The 13317-nt window shown below is 39.7% G+C and overlaps 1 protein-coding gene across 1 annotated transcript in view; it reads left to right on the top strand.

Moving 5' to 3' along the window:
• The window catches only part of LRGUK (leucine rich repeats and guanylate kinase domain containing), a 130567-nt gene that overhangs the window by 94901 nt on the left and 22349 nt on the right, over window positions 1-13317 (top strand). The window contains 1 exon segment of the mRNA XM_043967863.1: window positions 1956-2044. Coding sequence (XP_043823798.1) covers window positions 1956-2044 — 89 coding nt within the window.

Below are 13317 nucleotides of genomic sequence, written 5' to 3'. Positions count from 1 at the left end.
TATATTTATTTAATACCTACTACAGGCAGAATATTGCACTGAAGGACATTTAAAGGAAGTTCTCAGGGAGCTTACAATATAACAAGGGAAGTGACATGTACTGATAACAATAAATTATAAATGGGAATAGAACATAAGTGCATTAGAGAAGGCTACAATGCAAATTCCCAGGAGGAAGAGATAAGTCTTTACTAAGGAGATTAGGGAAGGCTTCAAAAAGAGAGTAGCATTTGAGGAGGATTTGGGAGGATGGGTAGAATTTCAACATGAGAAAATGAGGTTTAGGCCATTATGGACAAAGGAAACTTTGGGAGGAGCATGCCTGTTGTTGTGAGTATATATTTCTCATTTTGATCCACCTCCTCTATTATATATTCCTTGGCACATCTTGGCGCAAAGATCCATATTATGAACTTTGAGGACTTCTCTTATTACTTTATTTTTCCTTCCCATTCTTTTCTCATTATTCTTGTTCCTCCTCTGATGGCCTGCTCTCCCTCCACTCATTCACTTTATGTCTATAAGATGTTCTTTTAGGAGCACCAGGAAGAACTCCATGCTTGCCCAGTAGTGGTTCTTTCATGTTCCATAGCTCTTTGAATGAAGTAGACCCCAAGGTGAAATGTCATTCATCATCCAGTAGAGGATGGATGGGGTTTGTTAGAGGAGGGGGGAGGAGATGATGGCTTTCTTGGACCTGTTAGAATGGACCCCAGAGGTCATCTAGTACAACATGTACTTGAAGAAGGATTTCCTTTATAGTATCCCCAGCAATTGCTCATTCCACTCTTTTTGGAAAGCTTCCAGAGAGTCAGTGTAGCATAGTAGATAGGGTGCTAGACCTGAAGTCTGAAAGATCTGGGTTCAAATCCTGAATCTTATAATTACTACCTGCATGGCCATGGGCAACAAATTTAACTCCTCAATGCATCACCTTTTTGCATCTGTAAAATAAGAGGGTCAGACTTAACAGCCTCCATGGTCCTTTGAACTGATGATGACTGTGTCAGGATCAAATGATCAAATGATATCATGTAAATAAATTGTTTCTATTATTTTTATTCTTTAAAATCCCTGATGTCTGCCTTTAGTTGTTTTGGGGGGTGGGGGTGGGGGGATGCCTTTAGTTTTTAAAATTATTTTTCATTTAACAAAATTTATTTCTTTTCTCTTTGACCTCACCTCTCCCAGTTGAAAAAGAAAAAGAAAGAAAGAAAGAAAGAAAGAAAGAAAGAAAGAAAGAAAGAAAGAAAGAAAGAAAGAAAGAAAGAAAGAAAGAAAGAAAGAAAGAAAGAAGGAAGGAAGGAAGGAAGGAAGGAAGGAAGGAAGGAAGGAAGGAAGGAAGGAAGGAAGGAAGGAAGGAAGGAAGGAAGGAAGGAAGAGCAAAGCAAAGAAAATCCTTGAAATAAATAGGCAAAATTAAACAAAACAAATTCTCCCATTTGCCATGTTCAAAAAATATGTTTCAGGCTGTACCCTAGGTCCATCACCTCTGTCAAATGGGTAGCATTTTTTCATCATGGTATCCTCTGGATTTGTGGCTGGTCACGTGTGGTTCAAAGTTCTTAAGTCTTTCAAAGTTGGTTTATCTTTAAGCTGTTGCTGTTAGTATGTAAATTGTTCACCTTGTTCTTCTCACTTAACTCTTTATCAGTTTCATACACATCTTCCCAGGTGGGTTTCTCAGAAATCAATCCTCTTCATCAATTCTTATAGCAAAATAATAGTTTCCTACATTCATACACCATAGTGTGTTTAGCTTTTCCCCAGTGATGAGTTTTCAGTTCCTTGATCCCACAAAAAGAATTGCTATAAATATTCTTGTACATCTGGATATTTTTCTTCTTTCTTTGAGTTGTTTGGGGTATAGTCCTAGTAGAGGTATTACTGGGTCAAAGGGTATATATGAGCTCTTTTTAATATGAATATAATTGGTGACCATATTTCTTGCCTAGGAAATAGTTTCTATGCAGAAACGGCGTGAGGCAGCTCGGCAGGCCCTAATGGGAAAGGTTCCCGCAGATTACACTATCCTGTTTCAAAGGTAAAGTATAATATTATATCAAGTCAGTTTTCAACCCATATATTTTTATAATTTTTTAAAAATTTCCAGTGTTCATATGTACCATTCATATCCTAAATTATCAATGAAAATGAGAAATTCCCCTAGAAAACATTATATTGTCAAATTGGGCCAATCTTAATATAACTATATTTATTTTTCAATTTCTCACTATTCTGTAATAAATATAATAAATACACTTTTATAGAAGAATGATAGAGAAAGATATAATAGATTGCAATTAAATATTGATTTGGTATATGGACCTCTGTAAAGGCAGCAAAATATAGTGGGTAGTATATGGTCCTTGCAGTCAAGAAGACCTGGGCTCAAATCCATGCTCAGATATATTCCAGCTATATGACCCTGGATGAATCATTTCACTTCTCTGTGTTTCAGTTTCCTCATTTGTAAAAAACAGCATAATGGTACAGTGGCTAGAGCACTAGCCCTGGAGTCAGGAGGGCCTGAGTTCAAATGTGGCCTCAGATACTTAATACCATGTGACCCTGGGCAAGTCACTTAACCCTGATTACCTAAACAAAACAAAAAAACCAACCCATGGGATTGTAGTTGATGATCTTTTGAAGTATCTTCCAGTTTTAAGCCTATGACCTCAGGTTATTTTGAAACATACAATAAAAGATTTACCTGAATAGTTAGTATTTGAATACATATATCCCATACTCCCAACTTTTGTCATGAAGGTTAGTTTAATCTTAACAAGCTCTATTATTCCTTAAATTATAGAGGAGAGTCTTTTTCAGGTAAGGGGAAAACCAACTTCCCACATATATTCTTCTTTATTCTCTGTTCCAACCTGGTTTTCCAGAATTGGAAAATCACTGAATTAGATTTAGTTGCCTATACAGTTCAATCAAGTATATTACTTCTAGTCACACTTCTGAAAGGCAAATATACAAGTAATACAGCTATAAGTTAGGGACAGACACTCCTTCTAAGCTTGAATGCTTCTGTGAGCTATGTATGCTACAAGGACGGACTCTTCGGTCATGTTCCCACACAGACTTCTGGCTGTCTCTTTGTATAGAGTAGGATGGCAAAGGGAACCTTTTGTCATTTCTCCTTAGATTTCTTGATCATTATTTCATTTGGTGTTTTTGTTTTTCATTCTTGCTGAAGTAGTTATGAGAAAACTAAGTTTTACTTCTGCTTACCACATGACCTTGAGAAAAATTGTAGCATCTGTCCAATGCTGCTGCATATGTAATAAGAAATAGAGTGAGTGATATAATAGAGTAAATTTGTGGTGGGAAAAGCAGGTGAATTGGACATGTAGTTAGAATAAAGAATACCAGATGCACAGTTCAATTACTATTCAGGTAATAATTATGGCTGACATATCTATTAGGCAGCTAGGTGGTGCAATAATTAAGAGCACTGAACTTGAAGTAAGGAAGAGTTGAGTTCAAATCCTACTTCGGGGGCAGCCAGCCCTGGATTCAGGAGGATCTGAGTTCAAATCTAGTCTCAGATATTTGACACTTACTAGCGGTGTGACCCTGAGCAAGTCACTTAACCCTCATTGCCTTGACAAAAAAAAAAAAAAAGACAAATCCTACTTCAAACACTACCTGTGTAACCTTGGGCAGGTCACCTGTCAGCCTCAGTTTCCTCATTTGTAAAATGGGACTAGTAATAGCCTCTAACTCCCAGAGCTGCACAGTGCCTAACATACAGTAGGCACCTTATAAATGCTAGCTGTGAATATCATTCCCTCCTTGGCATCATGTCTACAGCTTGAGTAGCTGCTACTCAATGAACAGTGACTATATGGGGCAAATAGACTCACTCTGAGTATTAACAACTGAGAGAGCAATTGGTAGGCATTGCTTCATCCTCCTCTAATCCCTTTTATTTTTAGGAGAAATATTTGCTTTTACTCTTCTGGTGTCCAGACACTTCAGGTTTCAAGTCTGTTCTGCATAATTGTAACCTGTTCTGCCCTGCTCTGACTTTTGACATCAAAACGCTGCTAAATTCCTATGCCCGCTGTTTCAACCTATTGAAAGGAAAGTATTCGTTTGACTATCTAGTTCATTTTCTGTCTCCCCTTTTGCTTTAGAGTGGCATGGACTTTCTGATACCCACGGCTTTTAGAACCAGCTCTAAAATGCTTTTTCAGCCTTGCTTACTTATTCTCCGTCTAATGGAAAAAAATAGAAAGGGAAGAAAAAAATTCCACTGTGATTCCCTGAGTTAGTATCAAACCCCTTGGTAATCTCCTTGAATCAAGAAAAGGTTTCCTTGGCAACCACAATTCTATTCAAGTCTCTCACCTATACAGAATCACAGAATGCTACGTCTTCTCTCTATATCAATGCTGATAGGTTTTTTTTTTTCCTTTTTTTTTTGTCTGATGAATTGTTCAGCTTCTATAAATTTTTTTAAACCTGGCTTTCGGCTAGAGGTTTCATAACAAGGCCAAACTCTTTTTCTTCATGAACATTTTAAAATCCATTTAATACAACAGAACTATTTAAAGAGAGATGCGGTTATTTCCTCATGTGGTATCAATGATTAATAAGAATAGATTGTAGCAGGGGAACAGATGAAAATGTACAAGCGAGGGAAGAAATATTAATTTTCCTTGCAATTCAAAATAAGCAGAAGCAGCAAAGTAGATTATATAGTTATAGGATTAGAGCTATATCCACAATACCCGTGGATCTAAGATTGTCCCTTTAACCTCAGGCCTTGAAGAAGGAAATGTCTTGCCTGAAATGTACACTCTCCTCGCCTCTGCAAATTCACACAATCCCTCGCTTTCTTTCAAAGCTCAGCTCAAGCATTATTCCTCATTCAGGAGGCCGGTCATGATCACCCTACCCCAAGTTGCTGCCAGCACCTTCTGTCCAGAGACACACACATGTGTGTGTGCACACAAGTGTGTGTGTAGAGAGATGTGTATGTATGTATATACATATGTGCATATACACATACATGTATACATGTATAAACATGCGAAATATATACCCATATGATATTACACATATCAGGACAGAAGGCACCAGCAACTTAGGGTAGGATATGTATTTATACACACACACAAATATATGTATATATATATGCATACACATATATGTACCTGTGTGTATATTTATTGTAATGCATATAAGCACGCGTGTGTATATGCTTATCTGTGTTCATTTTCTTTCACCCCAAAAGAATATATAAACTCCTTGAGCCAAGGACAATTTCATTTTTGTCTTTCTGTCCCTAGCACTTAGCATGGTCTGGCACATAGTAGGCATTAATAAATTCTTGTTGAATGTTTGAATGAATACATGGTATAGCAGAATGTATATACTAGGCTGGGACTCAGGAGACAGTGACATACTCCTGACTTTGCCATCAATTTGCTGTGTGGCCTTTGGTAACTTTATCACTCTGGGACTCAGTTTCTTCCATAAAATAGGGAGATAACACTTAGGTCCCTTCCAGTTTTAACATCCTATATCTTGGGGGGCCTAGGTGGCGAAGTGGATAGAGCACCGGCCCTGGAGTCAGGAGGACCTGAGTTCAAATCCGGCCTCAGACACTTAACACTTACTAGTGGTGTGACCCTGGGCAAGTCACTTAACCCCAATTGCCTCACTAAAACAAACAAACAAACAACATCCTATATCTTATAATATTCTAATGTAAAGGAATACCCCTTTCAGATTTTGAAAGGTTTGCTGATTGCAAGGGACAAAAGACAAAGATAAAAGTGAGACTTGCATATTTGAAAGGGAAAAAAAGCCACCCAAAAAGCAGCCCCCAGAGACTAGGCACTTCCTCAGTGCAAAGGCGACCACAGTGTACCATTTCTTAGCATCTAATCTGCATCCAACCAGGAGGCAAACTCTGGAATTGCAAGCTGGGGAACAATGAACCCCAGGAAAATTCTCAGATTATTGGACAAAGGACATTGCTTAGCTGGCAGAAATAAGGGCTTGGTGAATCTCCATGAGTTAGAGGACATGGCTGTGACTAAAAAGGTCCCTGCTTTGGACCAGGAAGGTTGGTCTAAGAAAGCCCCCAGAGGTGGTGGAAGGAAGGCTTTTTCCTAACCTGTATTGTCACCTGTTTCCTAGAAGAGTCAGTTGATGGAAGAGAGGCTATGAAGTTATACCTCTGTCTCTGTCTCTGTCTCTGTCTCTCTCTGAAACGGTGTGCATTAGTGGGAGAGTGTGCCCCAAGCTTATGGATAGTTTATATTATAGTTATTTTTGTTTTGTCTTTTGTTTAATTGATGTTTTAAAAGTTAATGAAAGAATTTGTTGTTATATGTGTATACAGATATAAATATATAATTATAATTATAATATAATTATGAAATTATAATTTATAATATTAATATATAATAGCTCTCTTGGAGTATGGAAAGGGAAGGAGGAGGAAATATAAGTGATTAAAAAAACCTGAAAGACCAATAAAAAGCTAGTGGAGTCAGCTGTAGGTGATTTACAGAAGGCATTTACAGAAGGCATACCAGCTGGGGCTCAGGAACTAGAGTATAAAGTAATAGGAGAGGAGCCACCCCACAGGTTTATCCCTAGAACCTTGAGAGAGTTAGTTGTAGCAGTTACTGCTCCTCTAAGGAACCTCCAGTCCACCAGTATGGCTGCCAGTTGGGTGAGTGAATTAACTAACAGAGGGTAAGGGGAACCTGCTACATTAATATTCAACTGAAAATAGAATTTAAAAAAATATTTGGAAAAGCGACTGCATCGAGGTAACTTTAAGCTCACAGAAATTTACCTTAACTTTCAGTTTCTTTTCTTTTTGACTTGGCTCTCACCTTTTATGTCCCCATAATTTAGTCAAGCAACAGGTCACCGCACTGTTGTATGTATTCACGTGGTGATAAAACAGATTGGGCAAAACTGGTCCCATTACATAATCATGCTTCACTGGGCTGATTTGGGGGAATTAATCAGATAGAATGCTTTAATTCTGGCACTGTTAGCCAAAAGGTCATTGAATAATTGCTGAAGACCAGAGAGCTCGATGTACCTCCCTGTTTTGGTCATGCACTCAGTGTAGAGCAGTAGAGGTAAGTGCTGGCCACCATTCTCTGAGGTACCCAAAGTAGAAGGGTCTTACTTACTGCCTTGACAGTCTTACCAACAAACGCAGTGATAAGAGCACTGGACTTGGAATCAAAAGGTCAAATATAGAACCTAAGTTTGACATCTACTAGCTATGTGACTACAGACAATTCGGTTAACCTTTCTATATGCCTTTTTTTTCCATCTATAAATAGGAATAGTAATATACCTACTATCTTACCTCTCAAGGTTGTTGAGAAGGAAATACTTTGTGAACCTTAAAATACCATATTTGAATGACTCTCTTTTTTGTGATGAACAATTGAAGGAACTGGATGTGTTTTGTCTGAATAAGAGAAGGAAGAGAGGAAGGAGGGAAATTGGGAAGATGGGAAGAAGGGGGAAAGGAAGAAAGAAGGAAGAAGAGAAAAAAGAAAGAATAAATGAAAAAGCATTTAGCAAGTGCTCACTATGTGCCAAACACTGTACTAAGTGATGGAAATACAAATAGAAAAATAAGACAATCCTTGCTCTCAAGGAACTCATACTCTTAACTGAAGGATATAATAGATGAACTTTTTTTTTCCTGCATTGCTACAGCAAGCAGAAATAAGAAGCTGTAAAGAGATTTCAATTTACTATAAAGAAGGATTTTCTATTTATTAGAACTAATTATGGAAAGGCCCAGGTGGCTAGGTGGTGCCGTGGAGAGAGGGCTAGTCCAGGAGTCAGGAAGACTCATCTTCCAGAGCTCAATCTGGCCTTAGACACTAAATAACTGCATGACCCTGGGCAAGTAGCCTTGTTTGCTTGTTTCCTTATCTGTAAAATGAGCTGGAGAAAGAAATGGCAAGCTACTCTACTATCTTTGCCAAGAAAACCCAGATGGGGTCATGAAGAGTCAGACGTGACTAAAAAGAACGACTGGACAACAACAATGGGAAGGCCATTTAACGGAGTAGGTCAGTTCTTATTTCTCCAGAAACAGAATGACTACCTGTCAGGGAAGTTGTAGAAGGGGTTTCTGCAGAGACAAGAAGCTAAATGATGTCATAGCCTCATAACATCTTAGTTTTAGAGTCTAAAGGGACTTGGAGTTCATCTAGTCCAATGACACCAAGACTCAACACGTGGAAGTAACCCAAGATCATACAACTAATAACTGACAGAACCAGGATTTCAGTCCAGGTCATCTGACTCCAAAACCAGTGCTCTTTTAATGATGCCATGCTGATGATCTCTAATGCGCCTAATGTGGGTGGGGGTGGGATGGAGTGGGATGTGTGTTTGGAAAGACATTCCTACTAGTTATCAGAGTAGTTCTTGAACCCCCCAGGTATGTTTTACAATTGCATAAAGCAGACACAAGGGTACCAATGACTCTTAAACATGAAACATTTATTAAATGAGAAGGTAATGACAATGATATTATAACATATAGTCAATAGAAGACAAAATCAAGAATAACAAAAATATAACCATCCACCCGTAAACCTGGGTGACACTTTTCTGTCCATACACAAATTGTTTATGGGAGAGCGTAGGTACACGCAGAAATCTAGCAATGAGGAATGGGATTAAGGCAACTCATTTGCCTAGGGCAAGGCACAACTGTCCTACAAGTCCTTTTTAGGGAACAGTCTGTACTACTCATCCCCCGCTCCACTTCTGAGCTATTCCAATCTCCAGCTGCACGAAGTCACTTCTCAGCCACTCTGGGGTTCCTCAAGTATTGTTAAGCTCAAAGTACTTTCCTTAAGTCCGAAATCTGCCAACTGAATCCTGTCTTTTCTCTATGGACCGACCCGTAAGGGGGTTTCCCCTTTTCAAGAGGACAGTAAATGATAATGAAGACAAAACCCTGAGGGATTTCCCCTCTCTTGGTGACTGTAGTGCTATGAGCAATGTAGCCCCTCCCTGGCCTGCTCTCTTTTCTCCATTCATTTCTTAGCAAAACTGTTCATCAAGTATAGCTTCTGGTAAAGCAGATGCAAAGTCTTTCATTCCCCACATTTTCTTCCTCAAGTTATAGAGCACCCAGCAGGCAAGCCCCTGAGAACTATTCTCTCCCCCCCCCCCAGGGTGCCAGTGGGCAGTAAACTTCACACAGGAAGATTTCGCTTTCTTCCAATCAGTTTCTAGCCGGTACAGAGCCCTCCTCCCAGCCCCCAGTACCTGCTTGACTTTATTCAGCTCCATCAGTGGGCGCTGTCCAAAGCAGCTCTTCTTAGCTTCTGATTCTTCATTCTTCTTTCAAACAACATGGGGTGTGATGTTTAAAATCTAACTGTTGTGACTAAAATCTAATGTGTGGTCGCCTTAAATTGGAAGCTTATAGCACCAGTCTTTGGGCATTAAGCATTTATTAAAGTATATGAGAAGTTAGCAAAAGAGAGAGGAAGAACACGTGAAATTCAGAAAGAAAAAGCCTAGCTACCCTGGCTCTGTAGCTGGCACTACCACGACCTCCAACCGAAAGAAAATCCCCCGTTCTTCTTGAGTGGAAGCTCCCTGTGGGACCGCCACAGGGGCGGTCCCCACACACAGCTCCAAGCTAATTGGCTGGTAGCATTGATTGACATGACTTACAGGCAGTTCTATGAATAGAAGTAACTTCTGGACACTAGTCAACTGCTTTCTCCTCAGGGTGGCCCTGCCCTGGTTCTCACAATGTCTTTCTCAGTAGGGGGGTGGCACCCTGATTCTCACAGGGGGTAGGGGCTGGGGTGGGGGGAGTGTCTCTGCCATCAGTTTCTCTCTTCGGGCTTCTGTTTCGACTGCGCTTCTCATCTCCTGCAGCTTCTAATGCTTCAAATTGGGGTTTCCTCATGAGTACTGACCCTTCTCTAACTCAGGCTGGAAAAAAAAAAAGAACAAAATCCATGGTTCAATCAGGCATAACACAAACAAATTATATATAATTTTCTCATTATCCCCAAACAGTTTTATGATTTAGTTTCTCAGCTATATCCCTCACTGAAAAGAGCAATACGTGAGCTGATGGACAACAGTATGCCAAAGCAGTCCTGCCTCCCCTCCATTGTATGGTAGTTATGTCTTTGAGCTGCTTTCAAATAGGTCCTCTTGGTACATTTATCTGAGGGACAGTTTTCTCAGCTCCTCAGAAGGGTCTCGAGCTACTTTTCTAAAATGCATGTCCTTTTTCTGCCCCCTTTCAGCAACTAAAATGGCCATAAGTGAAAGGGGGCAGCACTTTACATGGGAGTAATCTGAGTTGGCTGAAATGAAAAGGCCATGAGAGAAGAGGGAAGCCATGGAAGGTGACCTAAAGTAGATGAAGTACCTGGAGATAAAGACCTGATGAAAGAATATGGAATGCTGTAGAGGGAAGCCTAGCATTTTGGGCAATCTTGGGGGAGTGCTAATTGGGAGAAAGGAGTAGATGATGGTGTATCATGCAAGGAAAATAAAAATCAATGGTAGATGAAAGGTTACTATAGTCTAAGGAGAAATGTAATTTTCATGTTCTGCTACCACTAACTCATCAAAGGAATCCTCAAAGACTGTCAGTCAGATTGGCATCTGCTGATCTCACTGCTGGTGTTATGATATATAAAGAAAGTGCGTTTTTTGGACTAGCAAGCGAGAGTCCTTAAGATAAGTGAGTGGTTCTCTTCCTTTGAATTTAAAGATGAAAGTCTAGGCTTTAAATTGCATCCAATATTTATAACTAGGGTGGAAGATGGATTTGAAATATTTGTATTTTTCTTTTCTTTATACTATTTTGACTAAAAGAAGTCCTGGGAAATCTTGAAGGGCAAAAATGGTGGTCGCTATTCTGGAGGTATGAAAACGAGGGAAAGACTTTAACCAACATATATGCTGCCTTCATTAGCTGCTCAAACAACACAATGGTCTGAGGAAGGATAAAGAAAGCAATTTACCTTAAGTTTGAAGCATATGAATGCATGGATAAATGAACAAAAGAATGCAATGAATGAAAATGCATTTAATCAAGTACTTGCTATGTGCAAAGCACTGAAGGTAGAAGTAGAAAAGCAAGACTATTGTTTGTTGTTCAGTTGTTTCAGTCGTGTCTGACTCTTCATGACCCCATTTGGGTTTTCTTGGCAAAGATACTGGAGTGGTTTGCCATTCCCTTCCCCAGCTCATTTTACAGATGAGGAAACTGAGGCAAAGAGGGTTAAGTAACTTGCCCAGAATCACACAGCTAGTAAGTGTCTGAGGCCAGTGCTCTATCCATTGTGCCACCTAGCTGCTCTACTTTTTGGGGTGCTCAAATTCTACTAGCAGAAGAAAACACACATAGAAAACTTTAGTTATTCAGTCAGATGGAAAGGACCACCAGGCCTTAGGATGCACTAGCAAAGCAGACAGCAGTGCATCTTCTTTAGTGTTATTTCTATTGATAAAACCATATTCAGTTCTCATGTTGAACCATTTGATGGTGCCAAGGACTTTGGTGAAGAGAACTTCTTTTTCAGGTGTTCAGTAGTTGGATTTGCTTTAGGTGAGGGGTGTGTGTGTGTGTGTGTGTGTGTGTGTGTTTGGAGTGGAGGGTGGAGATGATGCTTTTAACAAGTTTCACATCATAAAAGCCACCACAATACCTTTGGGTATTAGGGAATAAATTCAACATGAAATCTATGTTTTTGCAAGCACAGAGAGCCATCTAATTTGCCTGCACTTCCTATGTTTTTATGTATAAGGTATTCATGGACTTATCCGACTTATGAATGTTTTATGTGCTTTTTTCCATGACTTCTCAGAGAGTGAGAAGCATTCCTCAAGCCCACTCTGCTCTTGTTGCTGGTTAATGCCAAGAACAACCAACTGGGAATCAAAAGAATTGCTTTCTGGTGACAGCTCTGTGATTGTGTTGTTTGAGCAGATTTTTAAAATGAATTTGACCACAGACTTGAGGGCATGTTTGAGGACCTATGACACAAACTAATTGGCTTAATAGAATTTGTCCCTGGATCACTGTAATGGGGGAAATGGGGTACGGGTTGGGTTAGGGGTTGGGGTTCTTAGGAATTCCTCTTTAAAGAATTATACCCTCTTGCACACAAAAGTAGTTAGAATAAGGTGGTAGTTTATTTAGGGGCAAGGGAAGGGAAGGGGGGGAAGGGAAACCATGAAAGAAATCCTTGGACTTCTCAAGGGGAGATAGGCACAAAGCTAGTGGCTCAGAGGTACCAATTTCCTTGAGCAGGAGACTGGAAGTTACTTTTATAGAGGACTGATGGGGGTGGACCATCTGCCTGTGGAAAGTTTCTTTAGTGAGGGATGACCATCCCCCACTGGCAGTAACTGGAGGAATTGGGTGAGGGGTGACTACAGATCTCTCTTCAGGACACAAAGGCCACAGCCACACCCAAATTTATCTCCCCAGGGTAAGGGAGACCAGAATGAAGGGTGGGAATCCGAAGCTAGCTCAGTCCAATTTGGTTCTGCTTATCTCTTTAGGCAAGTGCTGTCCTCTGGTTTAGCCTCAAGGACAAGATTCCTCAGTGTGCCCCAGAGAAATCCTGGGGTGCTCTGCACCCCATGACAATCACATATAGAAAATAGTTATGCAGAAGAGAGTTGAATGTAATAAGAATTCAGAGATGGTTTGAAGACCAGAAAAGAGAATCAATCATTCTTCTAAAATTAAAAAAAAAATTGTGATTAAGAACTACTTATCTAACATCTTCCAGGACTACTAATTTATAAATTAAGGGAATTTTCATTACTTGAGAAAATTGCATAGTCATAGCTCTCTGAAAATATCTACATTGTGGGGGCAGCTGGGTGGCACAGTGGATAATGCACTAGCCCTGGATTTAGGAGGACCTGACTTCAAATCCAGCCTCAGACATTTGACACTCACTAGCTGTGTGACCCTGGACAAGTCACTTAACCCTCATTGTCCTGCACCAAAAAAAAAATCTACATTAAGTACCATTTTTGTACTATTAGATTTTAGGCCAGTTGGACTATCACTTTTCCTATTCATTTAGGAGTTAACCCAATGGACCTTGTACATGTTGCCTATTTCATTATTATTATTGTTGTTGTTATTATTATTGATAATAATCCTATCAAATAGCAAAAATGCTGCTAGTCTTGCCTTGGTATTCAAGCCCTTCTCCAACCTTGTTTGTCTCTACCTTCCCAGCCTTATTTTGCACTATTTCCTTTTATGAACACTGTGTCTCTGCCAAACTGGAT

This window comes from Dromiciops gliroides, chromosome 5 (genome assembly GCF_019393635.1).
Source record: "Dromiciops gliroides isolate mDroGli1 chromosome 5, mDroGli1.pri, whole genome shotgun sequence".
Lineage (NCBI taxonomy): Eukaryota > Metazoa > Chordata > Mammalia > Microbiotheria > Microbiotheriidae > Dromiciops > Dromiciops gliroides.
Note: the sequence above shows the minus strand (reverse complement) of the source record. Positions and strands in the feature narration are given on the sequence as shown.